The sequence below is a fragment of the Amblyomma maculatum genome, chromosome 8 (assembly GCF_055883805.1).
Source record: "Amblyomma maculatum isolate TAMU_Amacu chromosome 8, ASM5588380v1, whole genome shotgun sequence".
NCBI lineage: Eukaryota > Metazoa > Arthropoda > Arachnida > Ixodida > Ixodidae > Amblyomma > Amblyomma maculatum.
Window position 1 is genome coordinate 125,540,382 of NC_139351.1, and position 23,037 is coordinate 125,563,418.

General features: G+C 44.1%; 2 protein-coding genes across 2 annotated transcripts; one reads left to right on the top strand and one right to left on the bottom strand.

Moving 5' to 3' along the window:
• Positions 1 to 3,637: 3,637 nt before the first annotated feature.
• Positions 3,638 to 20,764, bottom strand: Dbct (Dihydrolipoamide branched chain transacylase E2). The gene is made up of 10 exons (XM_084577617.1): positions 20,423 to 20,764; positions 18,877 to 19,067; positions 16,462 to 16,646; positions 15,767 to 15,921; positions 14,650 to 14,740; positions 12,175 to 12,485; positions 10,509 to 10,586; positions 10,098 to 10,289; positions 8,218 to 8,289; positions 3,638 to 5,951 (listed from the first exon to the last, which is right to left on the bottom strand). Exons 1-10 carry the CDS (start codon positions 20,501 to 20,503, stop codon positions 5,784 to 5,786), a joined length of 1,524 nt encoding a protein of 507 aa, XP_084433743.1. The 5' UTR covers positions 20,504 to 20,764; the 3' UTR covers positions 3,638 to 5,783.
• Positions 20,765 to 20,813: 49 nt separating this feature from the next.
• On the top strand, positions 20,814 to 21,863 carry LOC146182489 (transmembrane protein 203). The gene has a single exon (XM_084577618.1). The coding sequence runs from the start codon at positions 21,045 to 21,047 to the stop codon at positions 21,447 to 21,449; it is 405 nt and encodes a 134-aa protein (XP_084433744.1). The 5' UTR covers positions 20,814 to 21,044; the 3' UTR covers positions 21,450 to 21,863.
• Positions 21,864 to 23,037: the final 1,174 nt, after the last annotated feature.

The following is a 23,037-nucleotide window of genomic DNA, read 5'->3' on the forward strand; positions in this document are numbered from 1 at the left end:
CAGTTGGGGAGATAAAGAGCGAATCGCTTATTCTGGCCCGAGAAAGAAAACGTTCCGCACCACATGTGTCGTTCTTAGTAGATTTATCACACTCATTGCCTTGCCGCACAAAAAAGCTGTTTAAAGCGTCAGCCAACGGGCGGCCATTTAACCGCATTCCTTCATGTATAAACATGTCTGGTATGGTCCCTTGTGCACCAGAATGCAATAGCGTGTTTAGTTTTCGCCAAAGTACATCGGAACGTTTTATGCTATTATCAGAAAATAGATCTGCAAAATATGAGTTCTTTGCTGCACGTAGTCTTGATATAAGCTTGTTTCGGTATTCCTTAAATTCAGATAGAGAGTGCTTGTCTTTGTCTTTTATAAACTTTGCATACAGGGCATGTTTATGCTTGATCACTTTCAGTAATTCCCGCACTAACCAAGGCTTCCGAGCCCTTTTTGGTTTCCTTCTTGGCAGCAATGGAAAGTTTGCATCATATAGGGCTTCGAACAGGTCAATGAACTTACAGTATGCTGTATCTTGTGCACTGTAGACAGGGTTCCAGTCTTGGTTACTAACAGCACGACGAAACGACTCTAAAGTGGCAGGAGTTATTTCTTTTATATGTCTAGGTCTTTGGGCGTTCTTAGTTACTACATGAGATTTTCTGACTAACAAAACTTCCATAGAGGTCACCGAGGCCAGTGCATACAGCATTCGCAGTTGTTAGGTCTGAGTTAATATTTGTTATAAGTACATCCAGTAATGAGGAACTATTAGGAGTTATGCGAGTAGGTTCTTATATAACATTCCGAAAGCCGTTTGAATTCATAACATCAAAGAGCTTTTTTCGGGCATTGGTCTGTACAAGCATATTCATGTCTCCGCCCAAATAAAAATCTAAGTTATTGTCTATCACATAGCCAAATAAGTTTTCAAGAAAGGTATACAACACAGAAAATACTTTTTTCGGAGCGCAAAGTAAGCACTTCATAATCTATAGCGACTGCACAAAATTGACTGACTTCCTCACATATAATTTTCTCTTTGACAAAAATAGAGACACCACCCCATCGACTAGCTGTGCGATTTCGACAAAAGGACTGATAACCAGGCGGACTGAACACATGTGATTCCTTAGTATACCATGTCTGGTGAGCATGATAATAGACAATGTTACGCGAAACATCTCAAGTATGAGCGCCAGTTCTTCTTCCTTGTTTGCCACAGATCGCATATTCTGATGAAAGATAAAGCCGTGTGTTTTTCTTTATCTGAAGTTTTAACTTCACATGGCTGAACAACCATGAAAAAAAGTACGACTGCTAGCATAGCTAAATTATTTTAGCCAGGTCATCAGTGTGCCCGATGCGGATGACGGTCGAAGCATCTGCTTGTCGGGCATTAATTTTTCCATGCTGTGTCCACAGATATTTCCAGCCAACTGCTTTTCTTTTCTTGTTAGCCGCGCCAAACAGCCGCTTTGTTGCTGGCGAAAGGTGCTCACTCATAAAGATGGATGCCTTTGGCGTGAGTCCCAAATTCTGTGTTGTAAGGTTGTAAGGAAAAGCATCTCGTTTCGCCCGGTGCGCAAACTGGACGACAATGTTTAGAGCAGTGGTGTTACCGGCGGTTCGGACACGGTTGCATGCTTGAATATCCGAGTTTTCAAGAGGAACGCCAACAACCGCGCCAAGTTGCCTAGTTATTTCTACTACGTCTTCATCCACAGTCAGTGGTACAGCAGATATTTCGATGTTAGAACATCGGGATTGCTGCTCATTTTGGCCTAGCCGTATTTCATGATCCTTCAACTGCGAGCGCAGGGCGTCGCGTTCCTCCTGCAAACGAGTTACACAGTTCTTGAGCTCTTCATTTTCCCTTCCGACGGTCGTAACCGAAGTTTTCATTTCTTCATAGCTTTCATTTATGTATGTCAAACTAGACTTAATTTCTCGGATATCTTTTCCTTTTCTTAGCTCTCGTTCCAATCCTTCTTTGAATTTCTTGAATTCCTGCTTTAGTTCCTGTTTGAAATCATCGAAAAGTTTCACAAGCTCTCTGGACATTTTAGACAGTCGGCTTTACGCACGTGTGTCGTCAGTACAGTTTATGAATAGGAAAACATGCACAAAACTAGGATTTCACTTAAAAACAGACATAAAACACCGAAGAGGAAATCAGCATTCGGCAGCAGCAGTGTTCCGGGCACGCCTAAAATAAATAATTATAACAGACAGAACGTAACCAGGAACTAACTTGCAAGATACGGGTGATTGTTAACAATGTGCCTTCGCCGCCACTGCTGCTGCCAATGCGATGTCTGGTTGCCATTGATGAATTTTATAGTATCCGTTGCTGTGACGTCCCTGTGAGTAGCCAATGAGGATGCTTCTTCAGGCACAGCTGAGTACAGCTGCGCTCCACTGCAGTGGCTGTGTGTCCGATGATAACGCAGGTCGACGGGAAAACAGGCGTCAGATGGCCGGCAAAGATTTTCAGAATGGTATTCCTGCAAGATACGGGTGATCGTTAACAATGTGCCTTCGTCGCCACTGCTGCTGCCAATGCCAGCCGACGGAGGAACAAAAAAAAAAATGATTGGCAGGGTTGTAGCAGCTAAATGACCGACCTCGGTCTTCTGGGCTCAGCGGTTCTTCGGCACGTCCCCTCTCTTATGGAAGAATTTGTTTATTTTATTTGCGCAATTTTTTTGCTAAGCTTGCTCTTTTCATTGTTTCCCTGAGTGACAAAGAGACGTTAGCGATCGGAAAGAGCGGTCCTGTGTACTTCACCGTGCCCGTCATGTTCCGTGAGGCTGGAAACAGTGACATCGGTCTCGGTGACTCTTTGCAGCTACCTGTTGGGTCGGCAATCATCAAAAGGGTCGCTTTTAGGCTTTTCATCATCAGGAGCCCAGAGGTGGTTTCGTAGCTTCCGTTCCTGCTCCTTTGTCATTTCTACTGTTTTTTTATTATTTTTCCTTCGAAGCCTAACTGTAGCGCATGTGCCCCGTTCCACTGCTTCTGTTTTCTCTACAACAGCACCAGCTGTGATGTAAGGCATTATGAATGGAAGTCACTTTTGCAATAAACTGGTGTCGTGTTAAATTGGCACATCTGCTGACGAGCCAATAAAGAGAGATGAGTGTAGTTGTTCTGACACCCATTGAAATCTTTTTTCTTTTTTTCCCAGTCATCTCCCGTTCTAGCCAGAAATATTAAGGCCTCTCTTTTGAGAGCCAGCCTCGTTGATGTTAAGTTTCCTTTCCTACTGTATTAATCGGACAAAATGCTTTATTTGGGGAGGCCAGGAAGCCGGCATCAATGTACTAATACTAATACCTGAATCAGCACAAAAAAGCAATGGAGTGAGTCTTTCTGACAGGCATCACAAAAGCTGCTCAAGGTACAAGCGCACGAGCAGAGGTGTCAAACACAAAATTGCCAAGGAAAGCTCAAACTCCTGATTTCACATTTCTAAATTACGTCAACAGGTGACTCTTCGACTGCAAAAAAATACTGATGAGAGCAGAAATCAGTTTTCTTTTCTGTTGACCTGTACAGTACGATTTCATTTGGAATAAGGTACTCATTTAGTGCTCCTGCTTGAAGCGTGGAGCCTGTGGAAAACGCATCCAGTGACTTGCTGTTTCAAGCGGCGGTCACAACGTTTATTCATACCATGGTTGCCAAAAGGCCTATTAGCAGCGTTTTTCGGCGCGATAAGATGGCAACCCCCATTCATTCTCAAGCATATGGTGAGGTTCAGTTTTGCAGGGAAAAAGGAATGCAGTGTAAACCCGTGATCACAGCAGGACCCCCACAGTTGACACCGATGAAAAAAGGTAGAGCGCAAACAAAGTAAAAACTGTACAAAGCAAACATGGTTATCACAAGTCTGACTGCCCGCATCACTCAGCTTAAGAGTCCTTGCGTCCAAGACATTGTGCCCAGCCAACCGTCACTAGAACAAAACATGCTGCTAGCATCCGTGCAGCTAGTATTTAGTACAGATTGTTGATCAATTGGTTTGGTCAGTGCTGTTTAATATCTTGCTATTTGCTTGAACACTAACCTCTTTATCTGGTGTAAACAAAGGATGGTTACTAAGCATAATAGTATGTAACATAATGACCTCAGCCAGAGATCATAGGCCTGTAATGCTCTTCCACGGTAATAAAACTAAAAAATCATGCCTTACATGAAACAGTGTTGCATAAACAGACTTTAGATGTGGTGCACTTTGCTTGACTGCAATACACACACTGAGGTAATCTTCCCATGTGATATATATATAAGGAACAATATATGCAACAACAGTTTTGCTGAAAAAGCAACACATATTCAGATTTTTAACTGAGCTAAACTAGAACAGCTTTCCCATCTCTCAAACAAGAAATGTAGCATATACACTAAAAGCAACAAAAAGAACTCCGGAGCTCAAGTTGAGAGAAGTGCGTTAATGTACACATAGCAGCCTGCATAATTTCTGAAGTGAAGAAAGGCTGAAGCTTTAATATAACATAATTTTTATGCAAACTGGGGGCACTGGCATTGCCAAAATACAGAAAAATATTACATGTATAACAAGAGCGTCCTATTTAATTCTCAAACAGAACATTTGCAAGGACCATCAGTGCCATGCCAGCAAGCAATTCAGTAGAGAAACCAAGGTTATGTCTTTTGGGCTTAAAACTGCTGGACATTTCTATATATTTATAACTGAGCATCTACATCCTTAAATAGGCAAAAAATAGTTCTCAAATCTACTCATCCAATGCAGGTGAGTTGATGCGTCCTCAAGCGGTATGTTGTGGTAAGAAAACACTCTCAATCTGATGTCTCCACAGCTGTATTTCAACTTCAAATAGCTGCGAGCAACACCTCTTGCACTTGGCACAATACGCACTGTGGAGACGACCTTGCAAAAGTGACGACTTTTGTACCTTGTCGCTTTGTCAAAGCTGGTAATGCCGACATATGCTGGGAAGTGTGGGAATACAAGACCCGCGGAAATCACCCACTGGAGAAGTGCGTACCAGTCAACAGATCTCTTTGCCGACCTGCTCAGAACCAAATGGGGCGTCCAAATGATTACACGTGTCGTAGATACTCAGCATCTTATAACAAAGAAGTACTGCATCTTGGAAAAACTCTAATTCTGAATAACACATCATAAATTACTCAAAACAGAGCACTAGCAAAAGCAAGTATTGGGCCACAAAATTAATGTCCTCACATGAGCAGTTCCATATTTCTTGTGTACTATCCATCTAGCTTCATCTTCGCAAAATAAAACAGCAATGTTTTTGTCCTTACAGCCACACAATAAAAATTAACGCACTTTAGAAAGCTGCTGTGTTTAGCCAGTTTGAAGAATCATCAATAAGCACAATGGCAACAGCCTACAGGGCACAACAAGCAATCAGACTGCTTTTGTGCCCCTGTTACTGTTGTAAATTACTCCTAAAACCACCATCTTTGAGACTTGAAAGACTTTCCATTACCAGCCTTTGCTGCCCATTGAACACAACACTCGGCCACTGTCATCTGCGGCTCTGTCCTTAGTAGAGGGTATAGTGCCTCGGCTTCCATAAAGTTGCACTCAAAGAAGACACATTACAACGGGCCGCATTCACAAGCAGCCCGGCATCCTTGCAATGATGGCTGCAACTTAAAACCAGTTGCTGTCTGCTAACACCGCTCAGGCGATGACGGGATGCACAGAGCTGCAATGGTTGTTCCTCGACACTGCAGGTATCTGTAGATTGTACACGTGTACTCGACGGCAATGTCTACTTGAGGTGAACCAACATGACAGCGGGCGTCTCCAGGTACGTCTTCCACAAGTTCGAGAAGCGCGACATAGTTGCCCCGTCGATGACTCTGTGGTCGGCTGACCAGCTCACTTGCATGATGTGGGCCTTGATTAGGTTGTCCTCAGCATCAAATCGGGGCAGTTTCTGTGGAAATAAGGCATTCCACATTCAGTTGCTACAGGACAACAATAGCTGAGCACTCAATCATTGCAACCACTTCTAGAGAGGAAAACAGAAAAATGACATAGCGCAAAGGTCAGACAGCGCACGTCATGTGCTACACATTCTCCACTATTCAAAATAGAAAGCACGTATGAACACACACACGCACGTGTGCACGCACACACACACACAAATTTGGTTAGTGTATTGCTACTATACAATCGCATCACAAGCAAGTGACAAGGCAGGAGGCCCTATAACTGCCCCATCTATCATAATAATGAACCACTAAGGAGCATGAGAAAATTAAAAAACAGAAGTAAATGGGTTTGTAAGAAAGGAAAGACACAGCATCTGTCACACTTTCAATGTGGAAACCTGAACTGCAGCATAGGGAAGGAAGGAATGTGGGAGTGAAAGTGGAAAGGGAGAAAGAGTTGTTGTAGTGGAGGGCTACGGAGTAATTTTGACTGCCTGGGATTTTTAACGTGCACCGATATCGCACAGAACATGGATGCTTCTGTTCTGCCTCTACCGGAACGCAACCGGAGGCAGTCAGGTTCGAACCAAGGTACTCCAATACAGTAGTCAGGTGCCTTAACTACCGAGTCACCGTGGCAAAGCAAGAGAAACAAACATTATAAGGAACCACTGTAGAAACGAGAGGACTGGTAGTCAGTACACTATGCCTCTCCACTATGGAACCCCTTTCTCTCTTTCCACTTTCACTCCCACCTTCCTCCCTTCCCTTACAGGGAGGCTCAGGTGTCCACAGAACAAGTGTGACAGATACTGCGCCTTTCCTTACTATTACTATTATTATTATTATTATTAGTCTCCATGCTTGCAGTTTGTGTGCCGAAGCCTCATAAAATGGATGCCACCAATTCCGTGGCGGCTGCATTGTTATTGTGGAAGGCCTTACCATCTCAAGGCAGTTCTACTTTGGCATTCCTGACAGTGGGAACGCAGTATAGTATGATGAAACTGCGAACAATCATCAATGCTGAGAAGTTCTCACTTAAAAGCAGGCAACCATTTCTATTATTGCCATCAGCTAAATCTGCTGCGATAACTTTTCTGAAAGCTTTTGCTGTAACTAGTAGATAATATGATATTAGCCCAGTTTTTCTCAACCGGGAAACCACTTCATATGCCTTGTACCTTCTTCTGTGTGCTGGTTGAGTAAACATATCGGTAGCCAATATTTTACGTTATTCTAATACTTTCACCTACTCTGTGTAGAGCAAATAATTCCAAAATACTATTTGTATGAATACATATCCCCAAAGCATATCATACCTCCAGATCATGTTAGGTTCACTTCTGACAATTCAAACACCTCTAGTAGCGCAAAGTTTGAATCAATCACCAAATTGAGTCACTTCAATACAGTCAAACCTCGTTAATTTGGGTCTATAGCGACCGTAAGATACGTCCGAATGAACCAAATGTCCAAATTACCGAGTGGACCAAAAAAAAAGATCCATAACTTTCATTAACAAACCCTTACTACACAAAATAATTGAGGATGCTTGGCTCCTTTCTCACAGAAACCCACATGGATACTATTTTTCTAGGTCCTTCCAGTTGCTCAGCAGCTTGCATGCTGTCTACAGTGTCCTAACGAAATTCTTCCAACACAATGAAGGCCTCCGTAGCTTCCTTCACAGTGTGAGAGGGCCAGGGCTGCTCCACTGTGGCCCCTATTCCTACTCAGAATTTTCACCGTGCAGTATGCCACTGGCAATTTCATCATAGTTTAAGCAATGTTTGACTAATGAGCCCCACTAAATCTTGCGATCCTCAATAAAACAGCATGCAAGGATGCAGTGCACCGACAGCAATGAACCCAACACATGAAAAAATAAGAAGCGCCCATCCAGCCCCAAGCCGAGCCAAGTTAATTGATGTCCATGGCACTGATGCGTTCGGGTGTCACTTTTGTGCAACTGCCTTATAAACCTCAGTACCTGCCCGAAATTCTCCGAATTATCCGATGTGCGGTCAAATCCGTCTGGAATTAACAAGAGTTTCGTCCCATAGACTCCGTATATAATTGTGGAGACTGGGCACGAAAGTCGCATTATCCGATTTTCTGAATTAATGAGCTTTCACTGTACTGATACTAACAATTTGACAGCAGTGCCATAGAACCTTTCACAGTGGCACCATGGGTGAACTTGGTAGGCCAATTGCGCATAAGTGGAAAAAAAAATAAAATAAGGAAAATTCCACCCAGACGCACCTGAATCATTCCAATTGCACCAATGCACACCATTGGTCTAGCAATGACCGGCTTGGCATACGTTCCGCCAACCTGAAAAAGAAGAGAAAGGGACGACAAAGACAGCATTGAAGGTAGAGAGTCTAGATAGACATCCTATTCAAGCAAAAGGCAAATGAAAAAGTGAAGACTCATCGAATGCCCCAAGAAATCTACAGGTGAGAATGAATAAATTCAAGTGAAGAATGCAGGCTAGCAGCCATGAACCCCTACTCCCAATGGCTACATTAAACCACACATCTCAGGTAGGCATTCTTCGTGTCAGAACACCTGTGGCAGTTCGCGAAATGTGCCAGATCTCTAAAGAGTGGAACTCCTAGATGTTTTATTGAGATCCATAGTTGTGCCCACAGTGCAATATGATGAATGGTCGGTGTAGATCGCATTAAATAAGCGGCAGTTTACTCAAAGCACCATTTATGAAGAGCCTTTGTAAATATACTCTACGCTTCAAGGGGTGGAGAAATCAAAATATTTCTCAGTGAATTTGTGCTTTAGAATTATGCGTAAGAAATTGGTAAACACAGGTCACCGTGCAAAATTCGCTAGGTGAAGTAAAAAATTTATAACTGCACTTCTGTCGCACAGCTTTCGTTCCAGGTTGTCGAACGGTAGTTGTGACGTCACAAGTGAGTACGGGATCACGCGAGGCCCACAAAAACTAGGTCTTCGTTTAGTCACTTTCATTCCAGCTTCTGGAGTTGCTTGATATATGATTTTGTTTGAATTAATACAAAAATGCAGCGAATATATCGCAGCTTTTGTATTCGTCACATAATCTCACACTCACTTCTGACATTGGATCCCTGGTTCAGCAACCTGAAACCGAAGCATTCTAGAAACAAACTATTAATAATAATAAACTATTTATATTGAATTCTTGCAAATCTCACGTGGTGATCCATGTGTACTAATACCAATATGCAGAGTTCTGAAGCAGCAAAATTACACTATAAAAACTTAGACCTCTTTAACGGGCATGCAAAGTACAGTGTAGTGACCGCATGCCACAGGAGTGAAGTTGGGAAAACTGAGCAAACAGCTATGACACATCCGAAATTACAGACATGGTTTTATGCTGATCCTATATGATTAATGACGCAGTGGCACATTAATCCTGTGGCAATGACTTGGGACTACGACGCTTAGTGCGACGCTTAGTGATGCTGATAGAATACTGCTGAACGGAGGTTTTCAAGCATCTTTCATTTTAACTTTAGGTTTTATTTCAGTGCATTATGCAAAGTAAACATTTTGATGTACACTACCGACATTAAATAAACAGCCTGTAAAGAAGATGACATTGGGCCGACACAAACGACGATGAAGGCTGCTGGGTTCTTCGCCGATCGGCTTTCGCGCACACTGGAAGCTCGAGCTGCCTTGGTCGGACCCGAGATTGTGCTTCGCAACACGATCGCCTTGTGTCACTGGTCGTTGCTCCGAACAACCCTAATAAAACCCTCTTCAAGCCTCTTTTTCTTCTGCTACATATGCAGCCACAAACTATTTGTTTCTGTTTAAAATATCTGCTTCACTTCAGAATTATTTGAACAAAGTTCACTATATGCACATGCCTAGCTGTGAGACAAGAGCCTCAGCACGTAAAATCAATTCCTTAAATAGCTGCTGCCAAAAGCTGGGAACAGTCTCGAGTTAGAGATATGCTGGTGCAAATATCAATAAACTTGGGTAGACATGTATACGGAGACAATGGTTAAACAATACTTAGGGAGATGAGGCAGGATAGCTGTATCTGGTGCAGTAAAGGGGTTAAGCAAAGAAGATCAGTGGGAGAAAGGGGAGGGGCCCCAGTATATTGTCAGGGTGTGGACACTTACCGCGCCAATGTTGGACAGCGTGATGGTGGCACCAGTGAGGTCGTCCTGCTGCAACTGCCCCGCAGCCCCCAGGCTCTGCAGCCGATTGAGATCGCCCGCAATCTCCAGGATACTCTTGGACTCAACATTCTTCACCACGGGAACCACCAAGCCATGGGGGGTATCCATGGCAATGCCCACATTGTGGCAGCCCTGTGGAGAAGGACAGGAGCACGGGTGCAGTCAACCCATCACCTTTGAATGTCACACGCATACTCTTATAAAGAACCGCGACACAATACTAGTCATCTTCGCCTTTGCAGGCATAGGTATTTCTTCAAGGAGGCATATGGTGGGACTCAATCGACAGCAGAGAAGCTAATGGCATAAGGGTTCAACTTCAATGCAAGAAGGAACAATGGAATTTCTTACCTTGATTGTGATGTTCTCAACCTTTTCGTCCACAAAGGAGTTGAGGATTGGATAGTCAAACAGCGATATGGACAGCGCCTGCGCATGAAACCAAATCACCAATCTATTACTGCAGGCATTAACAAACCGGCAAGGGAGAATGGAATTTTAGACCTGTTGGGAGACCCGGTTTGAACCCTTTTTGGTGGCCACAGCTCAATGGAGGCAAAAATAAACAAACGAAACAATTTTAAACTTCTACACTCGAAACAACAGGAACTTTAGCTAGACATGCAGGCTGTGGATGTTGGTGGCAACGGGTAACTGTTATGCATTCTTATTCTTTTTATGTTTATTTGTACTTCATGGCCACAGAACAAACTATCGTTTCTTCCCTAATATCTCTGATGCTTCTAATTTGTAAAATGGATTTTCGTAACTCACATAACTCTGACATTTCAGTTCAGTCAAACATACTCCCTCAACTTACTTGTAACTGGTAAAATTAAAACCTCATCAACACATTCTCATTCAGGAAATACTAGTTCTACTAAGAGCGCAGTGGTATGGAATCCCAGACACAGCCTCAATAAAGCCTTACACATTTTGCGCCTGCATATGATGCTGTAGCTTATTGTGACCATCGCGGATAGCATGTTCACCCCTGAGCAAAAGTGGAGAGACCACGCCAACCGCTTGAATTAGTATTTTTCTGTATAAAAAGATGCACCTGACAAATTTGCTTGGTCAAGATGGCAAGTATGTTAGTCAGGTATGGGGCACTATGCATAACTTAGAAATAGCCAATTCACAGCCAGCAAAAGCTGGCGTGCAGTTTCGTCAAAACGCGTGGTCTCTCCACTTTTGCACAAAGGTGTACCTATCATTGTGCACGAGTGAAGCAGTGATGACCACCTATCACAATTAAATTTCACTGCCGCATTGCTGGGTGACTAGTATCACTGTATAAGTGATTCAGCCCATCTCATTGTGCTGTCATGTAATAGCTGTTGTCATGGATCACACGATTTCCACATCCCGTGCTTTCCAAGTGAAGTCACTTCCTAGCGCTTGATGCATCTGAGCGAATGTCCAAGTGTCAACCGCCACCGGTGAGAACACTGTGAAGGGCTCTCTGCAGAAGTTTCGCAGTATGGAGCTGCTCTTTTGGGGACTGCCATCTTTTGCACATTTAGAGACACAGACATTACACCAGAGACTACTTAAGCGTGATACTGGAGTGGCAAGATGTCATCGGCCACAAGCAACACTGACAAGGACGGTGAGGGAGTTCCAAGCCTTACCGTATGCACACAAAACATGCTTCACCTGCCAGCCCAGATGAGAGGCCTAACAGAGCGGGCATTGGAACCCGGGTAATGGGCCTTTGAGGCTACACTAGCAGCTGCGAGACTGCCTTGGTGGCAGATATAAATAAAAGATTCTTGTAGCCCTACATTAATGAACGCCTTTGAATGCATGTGCCTCTTGTAATGGAATACCTAGGGTATCATCCTTAACTAGCCAAGTCTACATATTTAAGCCCTTTCCAGTAAGGGTGTACAACTGCTTTTTCACGGTCACATGTGGTACACCTTAACTAGGTTTTAATGTACCTATAACATATTCCCAATTGCAAGTAATGATGAACAGCTTCAAACGACAGGCACAATTAATGCAGACTCACTTTCACAAAGAAGGGCATGTACGAAAGCCGGACGCCCATGCGGTCCGCAAACGGCCTCAAGATTGGCCGTAGTTGCACAAGCCGTGTCACATCGACCTCGTCACAGTAGCCAAAGTGTGGTATGACCAGGGATTGAATCATAGTCTTGGCCATGGCCTTGCGAATACCCTTTACAGGCTCCACACGATCTTCGATGGCTCGCAAGGTCTTCACAACCAGCGGCTTGGCAGGGGCTGGAGCTGGAGCTGGTTTTGGGGCTGCCTGTTTCAGTGTGACGGCGGGGGTTGCGGCCCTTGCCGGTTCCGGAGGTTCTGCATGGCAGGATATTAAGAAGTTCAGCGAATCGTCAAAAGTATGGTTATGGTAAAGGGCACAGCTAATCAGGCTCAACCCCCTTCCCATGCTGCGAAATGAGTGGTCCTGTGCAGAGCAGCTGCGCCCTCACCAAACCGCGACCTGGACGTTCAGAACGTTTTTTTGTTTTCATAAAGATCAACTGCTTGATGACAACCTAAAAAGGGGAGAACAGCAAATTCGTATAGCTTGCGTGGATGGCTAAGAACCATTATTACACGTTTCTCTACACTGATACATCGCTGCCTGACTAGTTTGCAGAGGCAACTAATGAAGGGAAAAAGAGATGAGAAGACAATGCAATAATGTGAAGAACAGGGCTAGTCAATGCATAGCGTTAACATAAGCCAGCAAGGAAGAAAACTGGAAGAGAAAGGACGACAATGAAGGTTACTATACAAGCACTCTAGTACTAACAAAACAAACATTTAATTTCACAGCTGAACAAATGCGCACAAATATCGGAAAATGACAAGAGGGGCATGGTTCACGGCGTTGATATATGATTCAGCTCCGCTGTCTACTGTTATTATGACTTTACTGCTCAAGGTCATGCTAACATTCTGATATTCTGCGAATGAAACTGCTTTTGGAATGATAGGCTGAGACACTCTGAAGTGAAGCCCACTGGGAAGTTAGCATAACCTAGCTGCATATGTGAGCCAGTCTAGCAGAAAAATGAATGTGCTCACCGACACTTGCAAGTTTTGAAATGGTGGAGAGACTCAAGCATTGGATAAGACCACTAGAAAGCTGAAAACAAATGCATCTGTTCAGCAGATATGAATATGAATTCAAGGATATCACCTGAAAAAGGTGCCTCATCCCACCATACGTGCTATGCTCTCTTTTCCTTTACCTTGCTGAGAAAAACTTGGCACATGGCAGCAAACAAAAGTTAAGTTAGGATTTTCTGACACGGCTAGCATAAAACATTTACAATATGAACTCAGTTAGCATGGTACCGTATTTACTCGCATAATGCTCGCACTTTTTTCGTGGAAAATTGATACGAAGTTAGGGGGTGCGATAATTATGCAGGGAAATTTCTCGAGCAAACGTTTTGGAGCGCTAAAAGCAAATTTAAATAGGTGAGAATTGTGATTCTTAGGCCAGCTATTGCAAATATAAACCAAAATGTTACTTTCAAGCAAAACTTACCTTTGTTATAAATGTACAGGGTCACTCACCGCACGAATTGCTAAAGCACTTTATTTGCCACATGCAGCCTAATCACCACTCCCCGCATTTCGTGGTATATTGTTCACAGCAGACCATGCAGTTCTACTCTTGATCAGTCTTGATCCAAGAAGCGTCTGTTGGCGGCGCGGTTTCCATGTTCTAGCACGTACTCAACAGCTTTCAGCTTAAAAGCAGCTGTACAGCTTGCGTACCGCCCCATCGCGATGTGGCATCAAGAGCATGGCAGACGGTGGAATAAAACAGGTAACACGGACGGAACGAAGGAACAATGACAACGGGACATGAAGACACCTCTCAGAATGGCGGAACATACAAAGCGGCTCAACGAGCATAACTTATGATGATAATATACCCAAGCACGCTATGGCCGCATGGTAGCGCATGCACACAACTAGGCCAGCTAGTTTCAGTAGTACTTCAAGGATGGTGCTTTCTACTGCTAGCAGACTGCTCTCGCGGTGGTAATTTTGGTTGTGCCACGATTATGCGAGGAAAAAAATTCAAATTCTTGACAGCCAACGTGGGGGGTGCAAGCATCATGCGAGTAAATACAGTATTCATTTGTGAATAAAGATGCACCAAATTTGTACACTACTTGATTTTTGATAAGCCACTTCTGCACTGCAAACGTTTGACCTGAATTTCTTTGCACATTTTGTGATTTTCTTTGCACAAGAAGATGAGTACATTCCTTTTCTTCAGAGGAAACTAAGTCACTGAATAGTGTAACCTGTGGTGAACCCGCCAGGTAGAAATGATCTAAAGCACCAAACGTGCGCAACAACAGAACTGAATATTCTGGGCCCATGAGAACTGAAGCCAGCTTCTTGCAATGCAACATAACAACGTCCACAGGTCACCTCATGACCTCACCCAACCAAGGGCGACCCAAACATAGAGCCAAATACAGTGACCCACTTGGAGCCTGCTTGAGCTCAATGTAACGTAGGACATCTTCCTTCAAGATGCGGCCGTCCTTGCCGGTGCCCTGGACGTCTGTGAGGCGTATCTGTACAGAGAGAGGGTAGTGAGAGAGGAGTGTTCCAACATATTGCACCTTTACAGTAACTGTTGACCCTCTGCATTAGTGAAACTATACTGCACGATTTTGAACAGCAAATCTAAATGTTTTGTTGGCCCTGTCAAAAACTGCCAAAGAACTGGCACCCAAGAACAACCATTTGCATACTTTGTTTGATACTGACAGAAAACCCTTATAATGTATCTCTATATATTGAAAGTGTATATGATGTCTTATTCTTCTGTGCCTTTACAATTTTTCTCATAGCACTGAGTTGGACATTGTTAATTTTGTCACTGTGTTATTTTGTTCATCGTTATATTTATATTTCATACTGCACTGTGTAATTGTCTGTGCCTACCACGGCACTGCTTAACTGCTGTTAAGCTGTGTCTCGCAGCTTTTTCTACAGCTCCTCAGTCTGTATGTTTTTGCAAGGCAGAAATAAATTAATTTTAGTTTGAAATTGCCAAAGCTTTAATTAGAGAGCACCACACTTAAGCTTGTCATTGAAAGTCAAAGATAAGGTGAAATTTCACACTAACTTCAGTGTGGCTGTGAGCAGTCTCCAATAAGACCATAATGCATAGCCTTATTTAGTGCTGACAGGGGCACAGTTGGAATGCTACAAAGGCAGCGAGACGAATACACGGACGGCAAAGTAACACTTCCTTAAGACTGCCGACTGAGATTCACTAAAACACTAGCACCCTGCAAAGGCTAAGGTCGATACAATTGATAAATATGCTGTTAGCTTTCCCAGAAGTCATACTGAAGCCAGTCAGAGACATTACATGAACAAAATAACAGTGGAAATACTTGTAAACTCAATATAAGAGCCCAGGCGGACTTTATCTCACTGCAGTCACCCATACTGAAGTTTTCAAGGGAGCGAAAATAAGTCATAGCATCGGTTTGCATATTTGGCAGCCGGCTGTCACGTTCATTGCATTACATAGTTGCTGCAGTCAGCATCAAGTCATTCAACAAGTGCAAGAGAGTCCTTCCACTCACATTGTTCTCCATAGCGATCCGGCGAACCGCTGGCGTTGTGAGCACTTTGTCACCCAGAGCACCACCCGATTCACCGACTGCCGACTCCAAGGATTGCTCCTCATCACTCTTGGCTCCAATGTCCTGGTCCTGAACTTCGTCATCATCTGACGAACCTGGCCATAAGTGAGTCCAAGGAGAGTTAGAGCCCGAATTGCAAGAAAACTGCTGCTGTCAACTGCTCACAAATTCAGCTCCCAAAAGGGTGCTCATACTACATATGACCTACAAGTGCTGCCAAAGAGGCTGAGGAATGTCACTGTCGGGCATTCAAAAACATTTCTTTTAATGCCTTGCACTAGAATGACCTTTGCTATATAGTGAAGGCTAAATTCCACCCCTAACCAGCTTCATTGCAAGAGAGGATGTATGAGCACACAAATGCAGCATCGAAAGAAAAAAAAAAGGACAAAGCAGGATTGCATATGTGTTTGGTTGGCTGCCTGATATTCAGTCAATTCTTGAAATGACAACTTCCAAACATAAAGAGAAAAAAAGGCACCAACTGCACATTCTGTGCCAGGCCCACTGCAAATGCAATGTGCAGACCTCCTTGAATAGAGAAGTAGTGACAGAACCAGTTTTTAGTAATTCCTGCGAGTCCACACGAATGAGCACAATGCAGTGATCTGGAAGAAACTGGAAAAGTGGCTCACTGTGCGAGTCGTCGTCCACCTCGATGTCGACAAGAGGTGAGCCGACCTTGCACATGTCATCAACGTCGTGGTACAGCTTCGTGATCCGCCCATCATATCGGCTCGTTATCGTCACGGACGCCTTGTCGCTCTGCACTTCACAGATACTGTCAAACTGGTTCACTGTGTCACCTTGTTTGACATACCTGGAGAAGATGCCACAACATTAGGTCGGTTAGTACACAAATATGAATGAAGGGATTAGTCTCAGTATAGAGGCGGGGGATTACATTGGTGGAATCAAAAGAACTCGGTGCATGCATATAGGCTTCAGTGGAGAAAGAATTTTGCAAACGAGAGGAAATGAATCCTTTTAAAATTCAGGCCCAGTTTACGAGAATGTATGGGCCATTGTAAAAGTGGGTGAGTGGCAGCCGTTCCGCTGCGAGCACCAGTTTGTGATGGCTTTAGACGCACGAGTATGCTGGCCACAGCGGTGTTGGCACACATCAGCATAAGATTAAAAGCGCCCATTTCGTCCTTGATCTGCACTGTGGTAGGCAAGGTTGTTGACAAGTGATAGCTAAAGTCATGCTCAGCTGCAATGACTAAGAAAAACAGCTGGGCCTCTTCAACTTTGTAATAACGGGCTACAGCATGAATGAAATGGCAATAAAACATTTCCGCTATGGACAGCCACTTCCAATGCTACACCTTGTTCCCATCACCTCAGCAATGTGGGTTCAAGGAATTGGGTTAGTCTCATTGCGAAAAAATGGGTTCCCCTTTGCTTTCCTCTCCAGCACTGCCAAGCTGGCATGTATGAATAATGTTTCCTTAATCTGAACAAAAGGACTGGAAGTTTGCATTTATTAAGAAAGGTTTAATTGCAATACTTTGCTAATTTTGTAGAACAAAACGTGGAAAGTGCATTCCTCAATGGCAAGTGCAATCATGCCTCTCCTGGCAGAAATAATCAGTGAAAACTGCCTGCTCATGCAAAACCACATCAGCAATATCCACTGATACGCACACACAATGCTTATTTTCAGTGGATAATACGCGACAAGTGTTAGAAGGCAATATTACAGGATGGTCAGGAAAAAAATGGGGTTGCCCCATGCCATAGAGTTAATACTACTGGAGCGAAAGCGACGGTGGCACTCCCATGTAAACCCTCTCCACTCCTTTGCTAATCGTGTTCGCAGCCCTGATGGTACCTCTCATACAGCTGCGTACAGCCAGCACCCTCTAGTTCTAGATACAGCAGACGAAGTGATATGAAACTATCGCAAGTATGCCTTTGCCAGCCTTTATATCATTTAAACTTTACAACAGTATGAAAATAAAATGTGAAAACATTTTTTTATGAACTTTAATGCTGTATAAATCTACTTTTTAGAGTTGTTTGTTCAAGTAAAGCAAAAATAATTAATAAGAGTACCATCATGGCACTACAAGAGTGTAGCACAACCTCCTTGCCGCACTCTACTCCCCACTGACCCCATGCCATGCCAACAGATTACTGCATTCCTGCATGTACCTCTCGTCAGCATTCAGCTTCCAGATGGAAATTTTCCTAGGTATCGGCAAATAAACGGGCAAATTAAGGCATAAATTATGAAAGAAAGGAAACAGAAAGGACCAAAAGACAAAATACGGGTGTCGCCGTCGCTAGCAATATTTGTTAGGTAACTGTGGTGCACCGACACAGAATTTTAGTTTGATTCTAAAGGCTAGGCTAGGAGACTGTTTACTTGAAAACGACAGTCATGGGCAACTTATGATGTAGATGTCACAAGTTTGAAATGAGTGATGGAAAATTTTATGCGATAGTATAAGGAGCCTGTTGGGGCACTTTCCCGGCATTGTGTCATTGTCACACTCAGTGAGGTGGCAGTTTTTGAGGGGCAAAAATTTTGGCCCTCCAAATTGTCGCACAAGTACAGGACTGATTGAATTCCAACTGCTATTCACAACTTGCACCAGCAGTTGATCAGGAGTTAAACTGTCAACCAACACAAGCAACGGCGTCTACGAGAATGAGTCACATTATGGGCACCTATGACAGGGTGTCTATGGGAAATCATCATGTTTATCAACATGTCTATGGAAAATGGCTATGCTATTCGTGACATGTTTGAGTGATTAAGTGTTCCACAATTTGTAAATGCAATTTTCTCAACAATTAAGGAGCCTTTTCCTCCTGTAAGAAACATCAACATAGCCAGAAAGAGCCATCGAATCGATTTTTACTAAGGATGATAAGTGAATGGTATGTTCCTCAGCATTCCCTTCGAACTCCGTTTACTTTTCACATCCTGTTTCAGAATATGAAACCTAAAGGTGTTTTGGTTATATACGAGTCCAGTAGTATGCAGCTGCAGTGACACACAGTAAAAGTGGTTCGAATGAAATTGAGCTGGGGACACCTACCATTCTTTGATTGTAACCTCGCTGATGCCCTCGCCAATGTCAGATAGCTTAAATGCCACAACTTCTTGAAGCCACGAAGTGGTGTGCAGAGCACGTGACGACGAGGCCAGGTGAGCCCGCACATGCGACGTCGCAGGTCGACGTGAGACACAGCTCGCTGCTCGTGAAGTGTGTAAACTCCGCCTTGAGTGCTGCAGAGGTGACAGCGTATCAGCAACCATCTCCTATCTATAGTAGTGGCATGGGTAATATAAAACAGAAATGCACTAAACCTATTCCAGAGGAACTAATGTATAGCATCCACTGGGATTATCATTGCCCTCATCAACAGCAAACACAGCAGTACAATGGCCTCTCATACTGGACTGACTAACCCTGTTTTGTTCCTCCGGAAGTATCCCTAACTAGGGTTCATATTCCGAGTGTGTCGTTTTTCCCTGACGTCAAATCATCCGAATGGTGGAAACGCTGGAACCGGAAGTTGAACTGACATCTTGTTACGCAGTTCAGCCAATCAGATGACCTGAGGAGTGAGAATATGGACCCATCAAGCTTCCAAAGCTCATCTCCTTGCCTGACTTTGCACTGCCTACAGTAACAGTTTTCTTCACTTGGTGTATGCCCCGTTGCTTGCAAGAGAACAACTTTAGCTTTATTTGCTCGTGCTAACACAAAGAAACAGGAATAGTTTCTTAACTAAGGCATAATATAACACATACATGGTATTGACAAGTGGCTGATACATTTGCATCAATCTTGCATAATTTAAAAGCAGCATCAACAGTATGGATGTGTATGCATCCCATGGTGCACGTCACAAGTCCGGTCAGCCCTACAATTCATGAGCTCTCTGCCAGCAAAGTTTAGAACCGATGCCACGTGAAGTCGAAACTACGAGCGACAGCCTCATTGATATCTTCAAGTGACATGGACAAAATGGTCGGGTCAGTACGAGCCATGCACTTCGCGCGCCAGTAAAAGACTGACGGCAAACATTATCTGACACAAGTTAGTGAAACAACGCGGGCCCAACATTTGAGTTTTGTCCGAAAGTTTTTTGTTTCGTTTTTAACAAACAAAGAACACCCTTCCAAAGGCAGCACTAAGATCAACACGTGCGGTATGCACCACGAAAAATCACTCTCTCGACCACTGAATCAACACGCCAGCAGTACATTTTTTTAATATAAGCAAAGCACTTTCACAGCAAGTGAGATGCTGCCCAGAGCTGCCATACGCACGCGAAAGCTTTTGCCCATAAATCGTCAGTAGCCGGCAACTCGATCACCAGTCTGTCATTTTCCGATACAACTAGCGTGCGCAAGAAAAGGCCGTCGTACCCGCCAAAACAAATGTGGACGATAAGCGGCGCGGCTGTGGTGGCGTGATTATCCGTAAAGTGCGAGACGAGCTACCTACGAAATCAGCAGATGTTACGCCGGATACCTCGTCAATCGCTTCAGGCGCATGCACCGTTTGCGCTCATATATCCCTGCATCGCAGTCGCGTAAGCTTTAGACGTTGACAGAATAAGTAAGCAGATCACCCATTTTGATGCCTGGTGTCGAACTTCGCGGGGAACGATCTTGAAGTCCCTTGGAATCAGGCGAAATAACACCGCTGCCATGCTCGTGATTGCAAACGGGTAAACTCAGCCAGTTGTACGGCGGCAGGCAACACGCCACCACTCGCCGTCTGTACCCGTCTGCAACTTGCGCAGACATAAACCGGCTTGTTTACTTATTTCAATGCGAAAGTAAAGTCATAATAGAGGTAAGAGTTTTTAAGATCTGCGCCTGTAAAATTAAAGACAAGATTTTGGTTAATAAGCAAGGTTTTGGTAACAGTCAATTCGAATCAACATTACTTTTTCTTTCGTTTGAAAGATTTGTTACCATTTGTAGCTCCAAGTTCTGACTCTGCTTGGCTAGGATACTGGATTATGTATCCGAATCCAGAAGCAAAGCCGCCTCAACAAGATAAGCAAATCATGTGCTTCGTCGCGAAAGAACGAGAAATGCAAGCACGGCCGCCACTTCCGCCAGATTTTTTCTCTTATAACGTGACGACGAGGTAACTCGACGCTTCGAAGAAGCATGCCTACTACGAAACGGTACAGGATTGTCTCCGTCTGTCTCCGCTGAAGAACCAAGAGACGGCTCATCGCCATGTTCAAGCTGAAGGAGTTGGCCCGGTGGCTGGGCATGACAGTGTTCGAGATGTTCGTTCACCTTGTCTCTATCACCCTGTTCTCGGTCATGGTCGTCCTGAAGCTGGACAGAGCCTTCGACGTGTCCTGGTGGACGGTGTTCGTGTCTCTGTTCATATGCGACGGCTTGAACGCCTACTTTTGCGTCATCGTGTTCATACGGCAGTACATCGAGGGGGTCTACAAAGCGGGCGCGTTTCGGGCTGTGTGGAGCTTCATGCAACTGCTGCTCATGTTCCTCTTCAAGCTGCTCTTGTGCCTCAAGGCCGAGGGGCAGAAGAGCAGCCTTGTCTATTCGGAAGTGTTTGCGCCGCTATTCATTCTCCTCATGCTCGTCATGGTGCGTGCTTGTCACCTACATTGACGCCACCTGTCAAGCGCAAGTGGCGACGCGGCGTCGGAAGAATCGTTCGGCAATTGCGGCGTCTGCTTGGTCGTCGGCTTCCATTGTCGCGCCCTGTACAAAGCTACCTAATGTCCTTCTGTTTTTGTTTTCTCAAATTAATTTATTTCGTCACTTGCGTCCCTTGTTCCAAGTTTTAAAGTCATGGGACGCTAATCAATTAATAGCGAGCTGCCTTTTTAGATTTGCGCTGCTACTTATAACCGAAGGGCAGAGCTGTGTAAATAAGGTTAACGCATTGCATATAACCCCGTCATCTTCATTTACAGCTGCGGAAACGCGGTCAGAATGTGCTGCTTAATGTGGGATATTTGTGTTTCCTTCAACAGAATGGTGAATCACCTTTTTATTGTGCATAAAGACGATTTATTCTGATTTGCGCCTGTATTTAAGTCTTAAGGCATGTGCCAATCGCACCACTCATTCAGAACTCTTGTGCCCCTGAGACTTGCATCCAATAGAACTGCTGCCTTTAGTGTGGCACATGTTTTAATAAGATGCTTTATGGCGTTTTTACGTGACTGTAGCTCATGCTAATAGTTTTCAGACATGAAACTATCTGCATTTTACGGGGGCCTTCAAATAATCTTCAGCGTCACTTTCGTTTGCTGTTGATGATTGAGGACCACTCATAGGGTCTTCTTTCTGTATTTGAGGGCCAGTCTTGAAAACAAAATCTTATAGGAGGTATTCATGGAAACTGTACTACCAGATAGCGCGAGCATCATGCCGCCTCGTCCGCCATGACGGAAGTCGCCGGTGGCATTGACGAGTGTCGGCTCGCGCACTACCAGGTTTGCTGTCAGGTCCCCGCAGTATATTGGAAGGGATCTATAAAGTTTAATCAAGTGTTAAATACTTCATCACCCACTTTTCGTTGTGGAACCCTTTACGCACATGGAGTCTGCAGTGATATTTTAATGCTCCCGGACATAACACTGCCCGCTCGGTGTTGAAACTAGGCATTCACCCGTGCAACAGCTCGACAGCAAAATTGGCCGGCTGCCCATTGCGCACAACACGACTTGCAGCTCATTAAATTCGTTGTTAGCTGCCTTTGAGGGAGAACACATCTTGAAGGGACAGCGCATTAATTGCCCCCAATTCCAAAGCTGGCATGGCCGCAAAACTCACATTTTTAGTGGCAGTAGTCAGCAAACTTCTGATGGAAGCTTGCACAGGTGCTGTTCCAGCAGCAAAGCGAATCAATACAATTGCTTAATTTGAGTGACAGGAAGTGGAGCAAAAAAAAAAAAAAAAAGGAGACTGTTGTGCTCGTAGCATAACAGCACACCCAGAGAGCATGTTTTACAAATTTAGTGTCGGCAACTTAGCTCTGCTTGAAATGCACATAACTCATTGAATCTAGGTTCACAAAAACGCGATGTGCAGCTATAATGTTTGATACTGTTGTAACACATCACTTGCAAGTCGGAGGAGATGACAGCACTAGCTAAGCAAGCAGACATTTCTCGCAATTTGCTCACTTCTAAAAATGGTACTGCGGTCATCGAAACCCTCATGCACGTGTGGCTCTTGGCCTTGCTTG

What these genes read in the sequence shown, in the direction of transcription:
- Dbct (XM_084577617.1), bottom strand. Translation starts at nt 20,503, where the DNA reads ATGGCAGCGGTGTTATTTCGCCTGATTCCAAGGGACTTCAAGATCGTT. An exon ending in TGAGCTCAAGCAGGCTCCAA is followed by an intron (nt 12,486 to 14,649) that starts GTGGGTCACTGT and finishes CCTGCCATGCAG; the next exon opens with AACCTCCGGAACCGGCAAGG. An exon ending in CGCTGTCCAACATTGGCGCG is followed by an intron (nt 8,290 to 10,097) that starts GTAAGTGTCCAC and finishes CTTCTTTTTCAG; the next exon opens with GTTGGCGGAACGTATGCCAA.
- LOC146182489 (XM_084577618.1), top strand. Translation starts at nt 21,045, where the DNA reads ATGTTCAAGCTGAAGGAGTTGGCCCGGTGGCTGGGCATGACAGTGTTC.